General features: G+C 39.2%; 1 protein-coding gene across 1 annotated transcript in view; it reads right to left on the bottom strand.

Annotated features, from left to right (window-relative positions):
* LOC121960541 (cadherin-18) overlaps window positions 1-21,264 on the bottom strand; it is a 73,139-nt gene that overhangs the window by 17,400 nt on the left and 34,475 nt on the right. Inside the window, exons 4-9 of the mRNA XM_042510304.1 lie at window positions 20,912-21,079; window positions 18,983-19,170; window positions 17,818-18,071; window positions 12,333-12,469; window positions 8,065-8,186; window positions 4,746-4,863 (exon numbers count right to left, since the gene is read on the bottom strand). Coding sequence (XP_042366238.1) covers window positions 4,746-4,863; window positions 8,065-8,186; window positions 12,333-12,469; window positions 17,818-18,071; window positions 18,983-19,170; window positions 20,912-21,079 — 987 coding nt within the window. The remainder of the gene's footprint in view (window positions 1-4,745; window positions 4,864-8,064; window positions 8,187-12,332; window positions 12,470-17,817; window positions 18,072-18,982; window positions 19,171-20,911; window positions 21,080-21,264) is intronic.

Here is a 21,264-nt window from a genome sequence, read left to right as displayed (position 1 = left end):
CATGGTGTGTTGTGCCTCTCTCTCTCACCCGGATATTGTGAACACAGCAAATAACTCCTAATACACAGTGGCAGTGGAACGCTATATGACTCCGACACCTCTTTTGAGTGTGAGTGGAAATGTAGGCTCCGAGTGACTAGAGATGAAGCAGCATGAACTCCGGGTGCGGTGGCTTAACATTAAGGGGGAGGTTGGTGTTGTGACAGTGCAAATTTAGAGAAGAACTAGAACTAGCACCTTGCAGTTGTATGCCTGCAGTCACAGTTTACATCCATGTCTGTGAAAACATGAATGCTTCACACACATCTTCAACCTGGCAGCACAGAAAAATCAATACAATCAGCACTGTTTCAATTCAGTATCTGACCACATGTCTACCCCTTTGTTCCTGAGTTATATCATTAAGAAATGACCAGAAAAAATGTTTTTGAAGGACATTATGATGTCACAATGAAGTTGAGCATGGATATGAAATGTCATGAGTAATCATTTCACTAATCAGTTCATAACTGAGTACAAGAGTCCAATTTTTGAGGAAATTTTCTCAAGGCCTTCTGGTGATATCTGATTCTTGATAATGAGATGGATGCAAGTTAATAGTGACCTTTGACCACCTATATCTAGTTAGTTAATTTCTGAGAATGAATGGACATTTGTGCCAAATTTGGAAAAAAAAAGAAAATCTCTCAGTGTACTCTTAAAATATTGTGTTCACAAAAATGAGATATAAGAGGTCACAGTGACCTTGATCTTTTACTACCAAAATATCATCAGTTCATCCTTGAGTCCCCCAAGAGGACGTTTGTGCCAAATTTGAAGAAATTCCCTCAGTGTCTTCTTGAGGTTTCTGATTCTCGAGAATGTGATTGACCAAAGCTAACAGTGACCTTTGACAACCAAATTCTAATCACTTCAACCTAATCACTTCACTGAGTATAAGTGGACGTTTACGCCAAATTTGAAAAATATCCCTCAAGGTGTCCATGAGATATTGTGTTCACAAGAATAAGACAGATGAGGTCAGTTACCCCAACTTTTGACCAACAAAATATAATCAGTTCATCATTGAGTCCAAGTGGATGTTTGTGCCAAATCTGAAGAGATTCCCTCAAGGGGTTCTTAAGATATAATGTTCATATGAATGGGTCAGACAGACAGCCTGCTAACATCATGCCTTTAGCCACGCTGTAAAGCAGATTAAAGGAAGTGATATGAATCATTGTAGGAGAAAAAAATTTTAATATCAAGCAACGTTGAAGCAAATTCCACAGCAGAGCAATTCAAAAAGGTAGTAAAAGGGTAATTTTGATGTCAAACACTGTAAAATAATGGTTTTTCATTGCCTGTGGGTGAATGGCACTTTCCTTCACTGAAAAGCCAACCCAGAAGGAAATGTGTGTTTGATAGTGTGTAGCTTAAAAGGCAGTTCTTGAAACATGAACCACTTTCTTTGTCTAAAAGCTAGCTTAAGGAGTGCCCTTGATCAAGGCATTTAACTGCTCCAGTGCAGCTACTCTGTGGTCAACAGAACAAGTTGGAGGCTTTGCTGGGCTGCTGCCTCCCTTTCATTTGGTCAACTAACCGTTCAGGTTGTTGCTCTAAATCAGAACATGCTTTGTAACAGCTTTCCTTGTTAAAGAACGGAAGCTGTGCAAGGAAACAGAAGGCTTAAATTGGGTGTATTTTAAAATCTGTTAGTGACATGACCTATTTACTCCAGAGGATTTTTTTTCTACCACTATGTCCTTCGTGAAGTTCAATTTACTTACAAGTTCCCTCTAACAAATGATTCAAATATGAATAATTTTGTATTTCCATGTCATGACACATAATTGGCCCATCCCACGTGGTGTTATATCACAGATATAGTTAGAGAAAAACAAGATCCTGTGGGATGGTGTGCAGCAGGAGCTAAATCCAAATTGAAAGGCACCATTACTCAAAACAGCATGAACCAAAAAACTGCTATCAATCCTTCAAGAAAGACGGCTTTCCTTCCTGAATGCTTTGGGAATATTTTGCTGCAGATGGCTCTGTTGTGATAAAACTAACTACTTGTGAAAGAATCACTTTGCAAGAGCGGGGAACATTTTTAAATGGTGGGTATTTAGGTTAGAAATCTAGAGTGCGTAGAGCAAATTAAACTCTCGAAACACTAAAGTAGCTTCAGCCCAACCCGTCTCGATGTTTAAATTGCTCCTTTCTAGTCCCACGGGGCACCAATTTGTCCTGGAAGATCCTAACACGAGTTATTACTCCTAACAAACCCCTGTCAGGATTACAAGGTCTGCAATTTATTATATTGAAGAATTTAATAATATTACAGGTAAAACAGTCCCTCTAGGACATTTTGGCTAACAGCATGCCTTTACGTATTATGGCTGTCAGGTGGAAACCTTGTATCTCTCTATCCCTCTATCAATGCTATTGGTCACCTTTAACGTCTCTGGGTTTTACAAAATTTTTACCAACAAAAAGTTTAAAAAAGAGCTCCTCACTAGCTTCACTGAATTCTTAAACTGTCAACAGACAAACCTCATAACTCCACCCTGCCTCCATCACAAGTGCCACACACGGCAGGGCTGAGGGTAAACAGTGACAGGTGGATTTCTTCTGACTTCTTCTAAATACAAAAAAAAAGAAAACTGATGCCAGTTCAGAAAACTTTCTGTTGCTGCCTTTACACAGGTTAGATCCAGCACAAGTCCTGTGACCATGGGCACTCAGTTAATTCCAGTAGCTACAACGGCAGCTGTCTGCTCTCCTATCAGTCCACCAGAGGTGTTTAGTGAGGCGGAAAGATCTATTAAATTAATATGTGTCTCAATGGTGCACTGACAGAAAAGAGAGAGATTTTGGCAAAATGTAAAGAACAGGGAAAAAAGCGTGATTCAAATAAAATGTAAGATAAATAATAGACAAATAAGTGGAAAAGCAGGCAAAAAACCTTAAATTTAGGATTTACCTCTTAAAGCTAAAGTCAGACTAAAGAAACCTAGAAAAAGGACTTTAATAAGACCCAAGTAAAAAAGGGGATCTGGGGGCAGATAATATCATGCCTGCATTGCCTTTGACTCCCTACCCAAAACTGCCTAGACGCAATAAGCAGTCCGCAATCCTAATTCTACCCTACAAAGACACAACGCTAACTTTGACAATAACTGTTCAATTACTATAAAAATACATTTTTTTCATGTCATAAAGAGGAACGTTTTTGGACATACAAGTTTTTCGCCTAATAGTGACAACATGCTGTATAGTGATACTTACCTTTGTGGCAATGGAGGACATAATTTACATTTCACAGTTCACAAGTTCTGATTATTCCTCACATAATCTTACTATACAGAAAACAGAGCAAGAATCAACAGTAGCAAAGAGTGGCTGCACCACTGCAGCCAGCTTGCTGCTGGTTAACAAGTGATTTTTCAGCATTAGCTTCTATTAGCTTTCCCTCAAGTCCTCACTGTGTTTCCCTCGCACAGCATATGGCAAATCAGCAAGACATGTTTTGCAGGCAATAACAGAGGTGTCTTTCTCAGAAATACCCCAGAGAAATAAAGTGACAAAAATAAGAAACATATTTAACACGTTTTTCACAACATATACAACATAGTCACACCCTAAAAGACATGCCAACATAGCAGCCCTCAAATAGATATTGTGTCATTGCGGCTCCAGCTTTTATACCAAGCCCAGAAATTGTCAGTGTGGTGTCTTCGATTTTTGATTAAGTAAAAATGTTTGGACCCTGTGGGGATTGAGGGTTCTGCAGTAAATGGTAATACATATAATTAAAAGAAAAATGATTAATGATCAAACAAATATCCGGTCCTCTACCCAAACAACTTCCTCTTTTTGGGAGTATTTAACAGCTGTCTTCAGAGCCGCTCTGCTGCGTTAATAAAACCCAAGCAAACTCCTGCTGAGCAAACTAGTTTGCAAAAATGATAATGTGTTGTCCTTTGGGAAATACGTGTGTGTGGATCAGTGTTTGCAGTCAGTCTTTGCTTTGTTTGATTGATCTGCCCCTCAGGAGCCGAGGTGGGCAGGAGGTGAGGGATGTTTCTAAGTGCCACTTACATGAATGCAGCAAAACTTGCCTCTGTAACACAGTGTAGTTGAAGTAGGCTAGGGAAGGCTTGTGGTGGGAAGCAACCGGACCAAGGGCTAAACAGACTTATCTCCTATTATCACATTGATTTTTTTGATCTCTCTCGTGCTCCCTTCGTCTCCGTTTTATTCCCTCTCTCTGGCTCAGAGTCTCATCCGGAGTGCTGTGAACTCCTCCTCACAGTGGGCAACTGAGATCTTCTGGCTGAGAGCTTTTAAAAGCCCTGTGATTGCAGACCAACCCGGTGCTAGGTATTCACCTGAGACTGAGATGGTTGCCATGGTAACACCCACTGTTGGCACAAAATAATGCACAGAGAAGGGGTGGTGGGGGGGGGGGGACAGAGCAGGTAATCCATTTGACAACACAATGCGCAAACATGCCAAAACCCCCATGACTCTTGTGTTTCGTGAGGCCTGACTCAGACTAGATCCTGGTGGCATTTGGTTCTCCAGATGTCTACCGCACCCAGTCGACAGAGCGCATATTCTCCTCGCACCTCCAAGGTGTGAGGAAATCAGTACAGCATATTGGATCTTGCTCTGTGAGCAATGAGGATGGAGCCCTACCCTGAAGGCAAGGCGCAAAACTCATAAGAAATGCAAACAAACATATTGATCACTTTAATTACCTTCATTGTCCTTCAGGGTGAAGTTGGGATTAACTGGTAGCTGGCTTGGCAAAGCAAAGGAAAACCGCTGTCCATTGGCAAAGTCATCCTTATCCACTGCCGTGACGGTCTGGATCACCTGTTGTCCAGAGGACGCAAATTACTTCCAAAGACAACACATTTAATTAGCTGCCGCACCATTTAGAATCATTTTTCACTCTAATTGCATGCAAGACCAGGAGCTGATTTAGTTTGTGATGCATGTCTCATGATTTGTTAATCATAATTGATCAGAGTCTTTGACCTACAGCCAACTGGTCTTGTAACATTTTTCTCCTCTACCTGTATGCTGCCTGAAAAAGAATCACCAGTTTGCAACGCTATGATTTCAGCACATTTTGCTTGTGCCAGGGGGGATGCTGGCATGTAACAATGACAGGGCTGCTTTTAGGGCAACCCCACTGCCACTTTTGTCAGCTTGTTACCCTTAATTGGTAAAAGACACAGTGAGAGCGGGAAAGAGAGCTGGCCTTGAGAGAAAAACGACCTGATAGCCCCTGTCACCGAGGGGAGTTCTTATCTTCAATGTGAGATTTGGGGTGTTGTTGTGCTCCCGGGATACTTGCACAAGCCTCTGTCTGGCAGTATTAGGATGTAGTTTGTGGGTGCCTGAGTTTACTTATGTGGATGTCATGGTGTTAGATTTTGGCTGAGAAGAGCAGGGTTCTTAATTCTGGTGTTAACAGCTCCAAAGTTTAGTTGTAATGATTTTGTGAAAAAGCAGCTAACTGCCACTTGATTACTCTTAAAAAATCAGGATAATGGGATGTCTAGAAAACCAGGGGAAGCGATACAATTAGCTGTTAGCTTGTAAATGCCTGCCTGAGGAAGGATGACCTCTGGGTTGGTTTCTGAGTGGGTGCAAAGTTGTTCTCCATAATGTCATTTATGGTTTAGAGCATAATGACAGTCTACTGTGTCGCCGCTCTCATTTGAATTTCTTCAGAAAGCTTTGAGCTTGTCTATATAAGGGTCTGAATAAAAGCACTATGTATTGTATTTAATACCTGCATTAAGGTCTTCATTTTAAGATTGTTGAGCAGTACAGTGCTGTGGTTTTTGAGTTGACAGGATATCTCCTCTCGTTGTTAGCACGTCTCAGGGATTTTGTAACACAACATTCTTCAGATCCGAAAATCACACACCATATCAATTCCTTAATTAGCAGAAACATTTCAGCACTGGGTGTTGTCTGGGTGTTTGTGCTTTTCACAAATTTTGAACGTTAATTTCCGATTTGAGAACTGTCCCTGCCAAACTTGAATTAAGTCAAATCTGTGAACACTGTGAATGATACCCCTGCCTGCAACATCGGGTTACAATCTTGCTAACATCACACTAACCTAGTAGCTCCTTTTAACACTGAAGCTTTGTTTGTGGGGATTGAATGTTTTCCCTAAGTGGTAATGATGTATACTAATGTTGATATCAGAGCATGCTGGAGTGTATAATTGAATTCACAGTTATACTGGGGCAAAGATAAGATGTGTTCAAACTGTCATCATGTGTTTGTTGTCATTTTAATTAAGGAATAGGTCAGTGTCACTACTGTGTTGTTGCTACGGTTGCCTACAGTTTAATAAACCGTGTGTACTGCTTTACCTGCACAGGGTTGGTTACATGTAACATGTAATCCTGACTATCTATTTAGATTACACATGTAAGTACAAATGTAGTAGAATCTCTTTTTTTCAAGATAATCAAGTCTGTTATCTCGGGAATATGACATATAAGGTTTCTTAGACAAGTGCTTCACTCTGTGGTGTGGTTTATAAAATTGATTTGATCTGACCAAGTGTAAATATTGATTGCAAAATATCTGCCAAGTCACCAGATTTTTTTTATTTATTTATTTTTTTTTTTGGGCATTGTACCAATTTTGCAAAACACAAAGATGTGGCAATGACAAAGTATATAACCTGACTTTGTCATCTGGGGAGAAGCAGATTGTGTGTGGTGTGTCATCTCTGGCAAGCTACAGACTGCTGTTAGAGACCAACAAACAACAAAACCTGTCTTTTTTTTAGTGACCCATTGCTGTTTTTCCTCCATGGATAGTGCCACTGAGATATCGATAACCTCTGCACCAAAAATGTTTTTTTAAGCCCAGACATGATCTTTTCCTAACCATAACCAAGTCGTTTTCATGCCCAAAAATGTTATGATACCCAGAGCACTGTTTTAACACAACAGCTGCACAACAACATACGCGTGTAACAAATCAAATTGCAGAAATATAGAATGTCAACATTTGTTTGGCAGTTGGGTTTAAAAATGCAATTTATGTCTTCAAAAATGTTTTTTAATGTAAGTAATTAAGAAAAGTATATTTGCAGAATTAAATGTTTTGTCTGTATCCTTTTTTTTTTTTTTTAAGGTGCGACATTTCCAATGTGTGATTTTAGTGGACTAAAACTATTCAGATTAGATGCCTTTTTTTTCAAATAACAAAACTTGCCATATGCCATTTTTGCCATTTAGTAAGTTACTGCATTTCATAGTAATCTGCCCCAACCCTGTAAAGTTCAAATAGAGATTCAATTTTAATTGGAACTTGGTATCCTGTAACTATTTTGGTGGACACCTGCCCTGTCCATGGTTTAAAGACTGAAATGCAAACAGCCTCTAAAAACCTTAATGAGCAGCTCTTTTATTTCACATACAGTATGTTGTCATTTGCGGTGGTGTGCTACCCTCTTATTCAACACATTATAATTCTCCCCACTTAATCCCCTGGGCCAAGAGCCTTGAGGCTGTAATGCAACCTTAATTCAAATTTAATGCAAACCTTAATTCAAACTTTTCTTCCACCAGCTCTAAACTATTAAAAATGTATTTAGTTGTGTCTTCCCAGTCTTTACTCCATCATCCTTTGCCGAACCGCCCTTTCAGCCGTTTCCATGCTGCTGATTGCTCTATATCTCAAAAACGTTCTTAATTCGAATGAATCAAAGACCACTGAGAGCAAATTGGAATGAGCTTCGATTTAGAGCTGTCATGGTTTGCTGCTGAGATACTCATTTTGAATGAGGGATGATTAAGCAGCTCTCTCCGATGCCATTACAGTTTCTGGGTTTACAGCTCCAAACCCAAACTGCTGAGGGAAACAATAGTTCAGTGCAGAATGCATGCAGTCAGGGAGGCGATAATACACAGTTTTCAACACATTCTGAGGTGTGTCTGTAGTGTAGAAAGATATGAATGCATGAAGAAATAGAGGGAGAGAAACAGAACAGAGATAGGTGTTGCAGATTTTTCTAGGTGAATCCTAAATGCTCACCTGTCCTGGCCTTGAGCTCTCACACACAATGACCTCCTCGTCTGTGGCTATTTCTGGCGGATTGTCGTTCACGTCCAGCACCTGGACGGTAACAGGAACGTGGCTGAGGAGGCTGGGGTTGTCTGCGGCAGAAAAAGAACGAGTGACAGATGAAAGTCAAATGTATGCCTTAATAACAAAGTAGAACGTCAACAGTGTAATTTTAAACTGGGACACTCTGTGCTCTCCTTGTTAAACTGCTTATGGCTTTTGTCTTATGCTGTGTGACTAGAAAAACACTGAAGGATGCAACATTGCAGAGGGCAATTTTGTATATTAAAGCACATCTGATTGTCTTTGTGCACCATTTTTTGTCCCAGCAGGCGTGCTTGGTTGTGATGCATTATTTGCCCCTTGCACTGCGTGAGGAACTCATAAGGCATGTAAATCATATGCATAACCTCCCCTTGTTTTAATATCAAGTAACAGCCTGAATTGCAACAAAATAGCAACCCACACTACTAAAATACATGAAAAAACTTTAAAATGCATGATTCAACATTAAAATTTTAATTTGCTAGATTATGATTAAGATTTTTATTGCGATATATGCAGTGCAGTGGACACCCTTATCCAAGCAGCATTACCGTGCCATGAGTGCAGAAATGTTAAATTGAAATGCTCCTAAAAAGTGAGACAGTAATGTTTAGTTTTTAGTACTTATAAGGTCTGTGTGAAGCAATAACAGCATCGAGCAAAAAAATATGTTCAATTTTGGGAGATTAAATTAGTCTTTCCTCAGCCTCAAAACACTTGGGGTAGTAAAAGTTTCCTACAATCTCCCTCTAGTTCAAAAAAACAAAAAAAAAAAAAAACTGAAGTGCCCTAGAGCAGGGCATTTAAGCCCCAGCCTTACATTTAAACCCTCCCAATTTTTCAGGAAGAAACATATTCCATTGCCTTCTCACATTTCCTTCCCAGGGTCAACATTTTCCAGTATTTCTCCCAATTCAGGACAATATTACATGTCTTTCCCCCCCCTGGTTGTTGTCAAAACATGTTTCTGGAATTGTACAGTAAAACCCAATGCTGTTAAAAGTCTACTATTTCAACACTGACATTAATATAGCTGCACCACATGTGATTTCCTTGCATGAATATGATGGATAGCAAAGCTGCTCATACCTCTTTCTCCCCAGTGTGTGAGAGATGGAGGGAGAATTAGAGATTTTTTAAAAGATAGGGGCAAGCATTTTGTGAAAACTGCCATGTCAACCATTTTTGGGGTCAATATAAGGGTTTCACTGTGTGTTAAAATGAATGAATTAAAACTGATGAATATGGTTTATGCAAGAGATTCATGCAAGTTCACACAAGAGGGGTTAATTATTCTTATAAGTTCCTGAGAATTCAGAGTATTTTAAGGTATTTAAGGGTCTACTGTGTACAGTTTAGTGTCATTTAGGAGTGAAGTTGCAGATTGCAACCAAGTGATTTTCTTCCTATCAACAAAGCATGTAGGAAGACAACAGTGGCTGACATGAAAAATGCAAACTGCCCTATCTAGAGACAGTGTTTGATTTGTGCATTCTGGGCTTCCGTAGACACAACATGGTAGACTCTATGGAAGATCACCTGCTGTGTATGTAGGTAAAAATGTTTCATTTTATTGTGAATAAAACAAGATTCTTAATTCCAGGTGAATTCATACTTATGAAGATTATAGCCTATTTCTGCCAATATATCTCCCTAAATCCTTCATACTGGATGTTTAAAAAAAAATAGTTGCAGTGTTAATTTTGTTATTTTCACTTTTTAAAAGTCGCCAGTATGCATTACACAAAGTTTCTGCAGCTCAGATTTTTCTGGGAGAGGACCCTCATACTGTCCGCTTTGTTTTCAAAATCCTTATTCTTGACACCTCAAGGCTGGCAAGTATGCACTCAACCCACGGGGCACCTCTGCCCAAAAAGGAAGACTGCTTTCACTGAGCAGCTTCCAGGTGTGAGTTTGTCTTACAGTATTACAGTGCAGAATGTACAGCAGGACAGTGCTGGAAAATAGCATGTCTGCTCAGCAAAACCTTCCCTGAATAGCAGAAAGTCGGGCAGGTGTGACAGTCTTTCTGGTAAATTAATGTGTGAGGGTTTTTATTTACATTACCCTGTGCATAAAGGTTACCATGTATGGTGTTTCTTCAGCACCTAAAAACTGCCTAAAGCTCTATTAGCACGAGACTAGTGTAACCTGGAAACCTCTAGTAATTTGTAATAATTGCAAAGGTCCTCTGCTTTCGTAATCTAGGGTGAATCTGCCATGGCTGTAATTTGTCAAGTGAAAATTCCACCACAAATTCCACCAAACTTTAATTAAACATGTATTCTCTAATTCAGTGCTTTAGGCTATTTGCATTAGAAATCAAAGTAAAGTCTCTGCAGGATGGTTTGTAGCAATCTGTGCAGGGTGCTTTGTGCCCGTGACACTCCTTGTGTCCTTGCTCATTCAGAGTGGTAAAAATTTATCATTCTGCCTTTTGACAGTGTCTTGGCATGTAACTGTATCCTTGAATACTAAGGAGAGGCGAGGAGATAAAGGAATATTAGCATGCAGCACCTCTGTCGGTCGGTGAGAGATTTGCCTAATTGCGATTACAAATCACCTAAGTTACCTGATAGCAATTGTTGAAGTTAGCAGGGCCTTTATTGATTGAATTAATTTTCAGTGTAAGAAAGGACATTGAAACAATTGGGACTAATTTGATTTTGTAGTTAATTATGAGAAAAATACACTCTAACCTATTTGAATGCATTCTAATCAATATGCAAATGATCTCCTTCATCCTTGTTTTCTCTTGACTTTAATTGTTAATTTCACTATTAACTCATCTGGTGTTGGGCCGTGCTCAAATTCTGTTAATTATTGTGATATTACTGTTAATAATGCTATTAGAACACATTGCTACTCTAAAAGAATGGAAAGGTTTAGAGATTGAAATAGTGTGACCAACTGCACCATTGCTAACTATTACCAGGTCAATTACCAAGTCATTCTAGAAAAAAAAACCTCAAATCTTACTGGTTTTTAGTCAAAGAAAAAGCCCAATATAAGAATTTATTTGGACTGGGCTGTATACCTTCTCTTCATTGTGCTCCTGAAATACAATTTAGCAGACTAGTTAGAGTTAGAGGGATGATCAAAGAAAAAGTAGTGACACTGAACTGGTTAGCTGAATACCTGCAGGCGACAGCTGCTTATTGCAGTTTTCATGAACCCCTAAAGCTCTTGTTTTTGTGCATTTTCTTTCCAAATGTGTGTTTGGTGGAACTGGGGACTGATAGTTAGGCAAAGACTGAGAATCCTGCTGCTGTGTGTCAGTTAACACGTATCCTATTGAAGTGTCTTTGATCAAAACATTGAAGGGAATATCAGAAGAAAATCTGCTCAGTGCCCAAATGGTGCTGCTGGTTTTATTCTGTAGGTAAAGGCAGAGTGTGCAGCGCAGATTCATACAGTCATCTCTTTTTATGGGACGCTCCTTTTGTTGCTATTGATTTTGACTCCAATTTTACACGGTATGATTTTGAACCTGGACTGCTCTCTGACTATATGATCCCCTCAGGGTGTCTCGTTATCTAGCAAGGAGGGGGAAAAAGAAGCCTGTGGGCAGAGCTATAGTACCTACTATTACTTTTTGAATTTTTATACTTTAAATCATGCTGTTGTGGCACAAAGCTAGCCCATGATTTCAATGCAATTCTGGTAATGATTTATAATGTCTCCTATTAGCTCGGGGCTAAACAAGATGAGTGTGGAAAGAAAGAGCAATCTCCTTTAACTGCCTCTTTCAGGCAACTGGATAAAAGTATTTCACATGTTTACTATAGTCCCTGAAGGTGTCAAGCATGGGAGAAATATACCCTGGTATTTTTAAATATTTTATGTCAGAGGGTTTATGTACAGTACAGTGTGTGTGTACCTCGATGCCTGCTTGTTTTCTAAAATAAAGTGCTTCTAAACCTCAACACTAAAACTGGTATTTCATATTAGCACTGAGACTCTTGAAGTCACCAGATTTCCCTGAACTTTCCAATATGAATATTAAATCAGGATCTGTTTGTACAATAGGGAGTGGGAACCATGTCAACATGGCAAGAAATTCAGAATTCACAAAAACCTTCATCTGTTCACTTATAAACACTCAGATAAGAGCAAATAGTCGCAGCAGGTGCGTTACATTTACTCGCCCACTTGTAAACATTCTGTTTATGGAAAGCAACCTGTGTACCTACCAACCTCCGAGGCCATCACAGTGATGTTGTGCCAAGCCATGTCCTCTCTGTCCAGAGGCTGCGTTGTCCTTATAAGTCCACTGCTTTCATCGATTCTGAAGTACCGTACTCCTTCTTCTTTGCTGTCCAAGAAGTACCTATAAGGGGAACAAAAATAAAAAATTGTGTTATCTCCTTCACAAGCAGTCGTCAGAAATGCAGTGATAGAAAAAAAAATAAGAGATTCACCACAGGAGGTCATAAAGAATACAGTGGATAATCTGGAGCCTACAGAGCACAGTTGGGGGATGGTGCCCAGTAGGCATGACTTTTCTCAATTTACAGGTCGAAGATGCCAAAACGGGGCTAAATATTACTTAAATGTATTTAAGACCCATAAGTATGTAATGTAGCCTATGTGTTAGTAGCTGGCAGGCTCTTGGCAGGTCCTTGGCCGGCCTTTTTTTTTTAAGGCATCTTGGCCCAGGATGCAGCTGCGATGCCCTTGTAATATGGTAGATAGTGCATAGGGAGTAGGATCCTGGTTGATATAGTCAGTCATTGGCAAGCTATTACCCACAGTCTACAATCAATGACAGGCTAAACTCTTGATAACTGATTATATCATCAGGGTTACTTTTTTTCCATCTTTGGAAAGCTCCCTTTAGAGCCACAGAGCACATTATACAACTGTTTTCACAGACTGGCAATCACTGCTCATTATGAGTTAACTGTCCATTGTGTAAACAAGTGGAGTCCCCTTTAAGCCAAATAATACTTAGTAAAATGGCTCAAAAACACAGTGCAAGTACTTGATGTGTTTTTGGCCCTGGCTTTGTTTCAACAACTATACTGAGGCCTTAGAAAACACATATTGACTAACTTTTGTTTATATCACATCTGGCAACAAAACATATCAAACCGAAGAACAAACTCTTACATGATTAATGATAAGAGATTCAGTCAACCAAAACCATGCAGTGAAATGAATGAAGTGCAGACGCAGCACAAGCCAAAGGGGATGTTATTATGCTTCTGTGATTTTCAAAGTCTCATCCCACCTCTGAAGTACACAAATAGAAAAATCCCTACTGCCTTTAAATGGACTTTGGGTCTCGACAGAATGTTCTGAAATGACATATTTTGAAGTCAAGAGCAATTATCTTCAATATTTAATAATGACAAAAGGCGATGTTCTGCTGGCAATGTTTACACTGTTGTAATGGCTTTCTAGCAACGTGTTATCAAACCAGAAGCAAAGCAGCCTGTGGAATACAAAGCAGAAACGGGCTCAGCTGCTCCCCTCATGAGTTCAAGCACGAAATGAGCATTGACTGTGTATTCCCTAATTTATCTCTTAATGACCTATTTACACCTTTAATCCCGCATTCATTCTCCTGAGTAATATAGCCTAAGTCGACAATTTTCAATTGACATTAGAGATGGAAATGGTATAGGGATAATCACGCCAGGATTGCATTTATTTGAAATAATGAACAGGGTTTATTTTAGCTTGGATTTCTAACAAGTGTACCCAGGCACCCTTGGTAAAAATGTTGTCATGATTTATTAAATGCTCAGGCTCATAAGAGCATGAAGGCTTTTCAGCAGTAAAAGTGTGAGTTAAGTTGCTAAGGATTTGCTTTTGCAAGTAGAAAAACATGTTATTGTATGGCTTGTATGGAAAAATCCACAAAAAAAAACACTTTTAATTACTTCTACTGGTGATAAATCTTGTTTGTTGTAAAGTTTGGGTTTTCTGGTCGTCAATTTCCTTGGTCCTACAGATAACTAGCCAACAGTACAAGATGTAACATCATGATTATTTTCCAGAACAGCTTGATCGCAGAAAATGTCAAACATTGCTACATGTTGTTTACATATTTCCATATGTAGAGTAATAGCTATTTTTTTTCCATTGGAAAAGCCTCTGGGTACACTGAACATCAACAAGACTTAAAGCATATATTGCTACTGCACCCTAGTGAGATTCCTATGCCCATTATACAACACAACACAACACAAAAACAAAGTTTTTAGATGGATAAAAAACGTCTTACTTCTTAAAAATATGTCATGCAGCCCTAACCATTGAACAAGCTGATCTAACCTTCTGTCAGGAGGTGAATGTGAGTTGGAAACAAAATATTTTCACTTTTGGATGTCTACAAAACACATCTGAAAAACTGTTATAGTAATTTTCATCCCCCTCCCTCCAAAAAAATGTGGGTACTTATGAATTCTTACACCCTTGGGGTATTCTTGTAGTGGAAAAGAATATTCAGAATGGGCCTTCATTGAAGCAAATTTCCACCTGTAGAAAGATATATTTGGGCAATGAAACCCTTTGTTTCAACTGATGGCACACCTTCAGCTCATAGCTGGCTTGCTGCCAAAATTGGGGACGTCTTTTGAATTTGGTGTCATTGGGATACAATGAAGATGGTCATGTAGCTGACACGCACTTGCTAACATTAGGCCTACATGTTTGTCATGGAATATGGCTAGCCACAGAATCAAATATGGTTTCTGAGAAGTTTATACATTGTATAGTTAATGTTAGCCCCTTATATTCTGCCTTACTGATGAAATGGAGTGCAGCAATGTATATAATTCTCGCCAAACCCAGTTTGCATAGTTGTCAAAGTTGCATAAAAAATTTTTTCACAATCCCCTCACTGAGTTTTTGCACTGCACTGGTAAGAAATGGCTTTTATTTTGCATTTCTTTGTCAACCTCTGATGCAGTAATGTTAGCATGCTAGGCTTACAACTCGAAATATAGCTGAGAATTATGGAAGCTGAAGTTTCTTTTTTTAGTTTAGTTCACGTGAGAAGGGACATTTCAAACTAATAAATGCACATAAAATTACAGAATTTGCCATAGTCATCCATAGTCCACTGGCCAAGTGTTGGACAAGTGTGAATTTTGATCTGTGAGTAGTGCTAAATCAGGACTACCAATCTCCAAAGTCATTAGGATTTAGACTTTCCTCTGGGGATCATGGATATTTGTGTTCAATAGTAAACGTATTCTTCAAAATACCATCTGCTTTCACAAGTGGTAGTTGTTTTTACCTTTTCTTATTCAAATATGTTAAAACTGTGGTGTAATCAAGGATCTTGTTTGGGAGCCTTTCCTAGAAACTCAAAATTCACTACTATCGTCACTTTATTTCTTTATATTCCTGCTGGTCGCAGTTGAAGAAAAGACAATTTGTCCATCAACACAAGCTGAAGATGAGGCTGACTGGAGTTCATACGGTGCTTCAAAGTAACCAGGCCAAGACGTTTCCACAACTGCTTTGATTACAATTATGATAATGTGTAAGAGCAACCAGAGGTAATGAGCCGTCAAGACTTGGTTTGGCTATTAGGCTGTCAATTTCAAGCCAACATTTGAAATGTCACTTCAATAACATGTTTATTTCATTGCATGCATGCATGGACTTCTGATGATCAAAGAGAGACAAATACTGATCCCTGCTGCATTCTGCATTCTGATACCAACACAAGAAGCAGTTGCACAGTGGTTTAGCTTTTTTCTCTGGGTTCAAGTGGCTGTCACGGAGATACCTCCCGCTGCCTTCTTCTTTATGTGGTGAACATTGGGAGTGATGTACTGTAGGAATGGTCGACGAGGAGGTATCCCACAAGGAGAGAGGGGGAACTCTTTCATATGGAGATTACCTTCTTGTTTACAACCAATCTTTCACAAAGTCCTAAGATTCTGACATGAATCAAAGAACAATTTTTACCCCGTGTCTTCTTCCCATTTTGAATTAAACATCATTCATCAAGAACCACAGCGCTCACCTCACCAAAGCGTGGTGGAACCTGTGGTTGTGAATCCCTGTGCTTACTTACTGTTGTTTAGAAACCCCCTGGGCTCTGCAGCCTATGGCGGGGCTTTTTTGCTATGATCCTACAACATGTAAAAGCAACGGAAGATTGCCTCTTATTGATAAACCAGCAAAAATTCATCTCATGAGGAGGTCCATGTTTACAACTGCTCCATCATGTCCACCGAGGCTATAGAGGGAATTAATACAAGCAATGCAGAATTGCTTGAGCGTAATGTCATGAAACGAGCTACCTGTGCAGAGGGAAAACCTGGGATTAGTCCACTGCCTAAGGGTAATATCAATCTTCTTTTTTTTTTTTTGTTTTTCAGCAGTTCACAAGCATTTGTTTAGAGCGCATACAAATATGATAAGCAGCTGTATTGCCTCAGGTTACTTCACAGACTTGCAGACAAAATAACCATCTATCAGATAATGCCAAAAAAATTACACAGATTCACTATGCATATTTCTGATTCTTAGATCGTTTGTGAAACGTGTGCGGAGTACATGTATTAGGAACAAACACAGGGCTATCACACATAATGCAGCACTTTTTCTTTTAAACATGGACTGTATGAATAATGGACATTGGTTTGTGGACTGCTGTTTTTAAGCCTCAAGTTTGGCATTTTGGCAGCCACTCTGGTAAGTTCAGAAAATGACGTCACTTAAACGTCATGCAGCCTTAAAACCAGGAAAAGACAACACTTACAATATTAAGATGTCCGAAATATTAGACAATATCATGATATCTGTATATAATACTGACATACTGCCCATCATCAGTGCAAAGCCACCTAAAACATTCATAGTTTGGCAGATTAAATACTTAGAAAATTGTCATATAGTGCTTAAAGACAAAAAACATCAGGCTACTACATAGGTTCAACATGTATCCTGAATCATGCATTACTTCATAAGCACAATTTTAGATGCATATGAGCAAACTACTGTGCCAAGTCACAGCTTCAAATGTTTATCTACAAAAGGTGCAATTACATGGGGCAGAGATATGACATGCAAATTGTAGTTTTACTTAGACCAACATTCCTTGGAGGTAGAAACATTCTTATTCTTAAACCTCAAGGGGCAAATCTAAAGCACCTCAGTTTTTGCAGCAAAACATATCTCTCTGGTAAACCCGAATGCCAAAAAAGAAACTCAAATCAAAAGATGAATAAATAAATGAGCAAACACCAATAAGCTGTGACCAGTTTGGCAAAAATGCACTCGATTCTCATTATCAAATTCCTTGCATGGCAAACGTATGCTTCACTAACTAAGCTAATCTGAAAAGATATGGTAACCAGACTTTTTGGAAATTTCTAAGAATCCATCTGGCAGACACTGATATGTTTCAAGAAATACATTAAGTTTTTGGCAACAAATTGGTTGACAAAATGACAAAGTTTCATTGGCTGCCAGTCACATCTGAAAGAGCGATGAGCCACAAAATAAGCCTCATAATATCAGCAGCGTTGTCTTTTACCCTTTGCTTTTGCATCGGGCTTGTCTGCTATTTCTCAGCAAGAAAAACTGTAGATCTTCAATTATAACCAATGATGCACAACTAATATGACAGTATGCCTACAGAGCCGCTCTGCCTCTGAATATTTGTAATCATTTCTGCATATTGTATACGTAGGAGTTGAAGTGTCTTACCTGACAGGACTGTTCCTGCTGTCAGGATCTCGAGCTGTTACAACGCCCACCTCCGTGCCACTCGGCGAGTTCTCATATACATCCAGGATGTAATGATCTATAGAAAAGACCGGGGCTTCGTCCACGTCCCCAACTGTGATTTTAAGGGTGGCGGTGTCTTTGAAAGAACCAAGATAGGAAAAACGAGGATCCACATGTGTATTCATTCCCTCGATGTGAAGAGTGTAGGTCTTCTTTCTCTCGTAGTTCAGAGGCTGTTGGCAGGAAGGCACCAAGGGGAAATATAATTAGCACACTTATAGTACAAAGTAGGTACACTTTATCTGGATAGATCAAGTGAAAAGAAATACATGCTGTGGGCTCACTGAAATGCAGTATTTGCCGCAGGTTTACACGACAAACTGTTGTAAACTGGACAAACAATAAGCAGAATTTGAAGTTTGTTCAACTCATTTTGTTTTAAAGGGACAGTTGTGCCTGCCGACCATATGGTCAGGCAGAAGGAAGCGTGCATCTACTCATGGACAAGAGAAATGTTAACGTGACAATCCAAAATGTAATAATTAATCCTCCTCATTTGAGCTCTAACAGGAGCTAACTCAGTGAACTAGATGCACTCTTCCTTCTCCACAGTGTTATAGTTGTACAATTCCCTTTATGGGGTCGTCCATGGGTTTGTTAAATGGCCCCATGCCAGTTGCCCACATGGATGAGTTTACCAAATGGGCCCCACATGGGTTATGCTTGGGTTTTCTTAGGTACCAAGTATAGGCTCAATAAGAGCCTTAGACTTTTTAGTTTGAATGCATTTTTTTTTACCTCAAACACCAAAAAAGGCCTGTTTGTTTAGAATTGTTTGAAACTTTTTGTGTACATCGGCTGTAGTTCTACTCTTTTATTGAGGCATTGCTACCTTTTGAAGTGCATTACTTCCAAAAACTGTTAACCACTCTGCACTTGGCAGAATTTCATATGCATCTAGGAGTGTCCTCATATGCTAGTTAATTATTTGACACAAACAATATGAGGACCTACTTTACAGCCTCTCTTGTGGTACACCTTTTAGTCAGTGTCCAAGCAAAGGGCTGACACACATGGCTATTGCACTTTTTTCCCCGAAAGTCTCTGAAATCACATCTCTTTCCTGTGGGCAGCATGCTCTTACCTTTTTGAGGCTGATGATCCCCTCTCTCGTGTCCCTGTCTGTGGATATGGAGAAAGTATTGGCCCCCTCTGAGTTAATGATGCTGTACTTGATGTCCGCATTGATGCCAAGGTCCTCATCATTGGCTTTGATCTTCCCCACCGGTTTCCCTACTTGAGCCGATTCAGGGACGTACAGCTGGTAATTTTCTGTGGATGAACATTGATGTGTACCCACTTAGAGACAGCAAAAAGACTGTTTCAAACAGAATCTTCCCTGCCCCAAATTGTTGTCTAAATGTTCTCCAAAAAGGGCTTTGCTAAGCAGTATGATTCCGTCTCCATTTTTTTCCTGAGGGAATGTCATTAAAAATACTCTGGAGCGCCTCAATTGACGTTAAATGCTAAACTGAGCAGATCAAACTGAGGCAGACGATTATTCAGACAATGTTGGTGATGGTTTTCAAACAGTTTTCCACTGCAGCACAAAATGAGAAACTACCAGCCGTGGGGGATTGTGCCTGATGAGGCACTTTCAAAGACAGCGAATCACAACTTTATCATTACTTAAATCTATCATTAAAATGGGGAAATTTCAGAGTACAAAACAGAGAGTTTTTGATAAATGCTGGTCTAATTTAGCTAATTATGGAGAATAACCTCAATATTAGACCACCGAGTCACACAATAATACAGTATAATACATCATAGTGAACAATGCTGGACATTTCTATGAACTGAAGCCCTTATCAACCCATTATTTGCCCTCTAAACATTCCAGAATTGATGCATTTAATTTTGTATGAACAAAAAAGAGGCTTTTCTCTGCAAATACTGAAATGTTGATGTTTCCTCTTTTCATTCAAGCAGGAAAAAACATACACTTTTAAGGGTAACCTGCTTGCCTTTCATTTGCAGACATATAAGAACTTTTGCTCCACAGTGATTTTAAAAATAGCACTTTACAGTGACTTGCTATCTTTCCACTTCCAGGAGGAAAATACAGTACAGAAGTCCTTTTAAAAATGCTTTTCAGGTATCAAACTGCCTCAGGCATGAAGTGGAGGTCCTCTGCTCAAGGCCAAAATGGCAGAAAACAGCTCATCACATTTCTAGTCACGGCTTGGCTGTATAATGTATGTAAGCTATGTATTCAGGTTTATAGTGGTAATGCATTAATATTATCATTGGATATATTGCTAAATTGGCCTCCTGGCTAGTTAGCAAGCAAATACGCCAAAAGGCAAACATTTTCCCAGCGTGAAGAGTTTTCAGATAGCAGCTATGGCCAAAATCAATGCAGCGTCTTCCAACTTAGATATTATTCATTACAATTTATTTTTTTAATTTTTATTTTGTTAAGATTGCTTAGCGAAAGTGTTACATCAATGTCCAGTGTGTAGTACTTAGGGGCATATATTGGCAGAATTGAAATATCATTTAAAAATGTTGTTTTCTTTTGTGTATAATCATCTGAAAAAAAATAAGAAACTTGTTTTCGATACCTTAGAACGAACCATTTATATCTATATATGGAGCGGCTCCTTGCCACCATGTTACACAAAATGGATGCACCAAACACTGGCCTTTAAATAGCTGCATACACATTTCAGCAACTGTAGTTAGCACCTCCTTTGCAGCAAGAGCATTGAAAAAACACATTGTACTGTTTTTTTTTACACATTGTACTGGTTTTTACATTTGTACTGGTTTATATCACAGGGTCCATTTATTTTGGAGATGAGGAGACCTCTGTGGATAATTTGGCTCCCTGTAAAAATATGAACAATAAACACTAAAGAAATTTTAACACGGAGATCTTTCAGCTGGTTGCAATCTACAAACTTTACCAATAGATACCACTAAATCCCCTTAAATCTTACACACTGGACCTTTAAGCATGTACTTTTGTTAGCTGGACTCTTGTTTTCAAGTAGCAATGTCTACGCACTTTGGGGAAACATGGGCGGGTTGTCGTTGACGTCTGTCAGAGTGATGTTGATGGTGGTGGAGCCAGAGAGGCCTCCGACCTGGCCTGCCATGTCTTTGGCTTGGATAACAACGGTGTAGTGTTCTCTGGCTTCCCGGTCCATGTCAGATAAGGCAGTCCTGATGATTCCTGCATGGATGAAGGAAAAAACAACAGTATTTTAGCTAAATGGGTATTAATGAGGTCTCCAATGGCATGCACCAGATATTTTGTATAAAAAATAATAAGTTGCAGTTAACAGCAACTGATAAAATAAAATATCTAGTAGGTCTTTTGGGAGTAAATACAATAAGAAACTGGCAAAGCAAAACAAA

This window comes from Plectropomus leopardus, chromosome 21 (assembly GCF_008729295.1).
Source record: "Plectropomus leopardus isolate mb chromosome 21, YSFRI_Pleo_2.0, whole genome shotgun sequence".
NCBI lineage: Eukaryota > Metazoa > Chordata > Actinopteri > Perciformes > Serranidae > Plectropomus > Plectropomus leopardus.
Note: the sequence above shows the minus strand (reverse complement) of the source record. Positions and strands in the feature narration are given on the sequence as shown.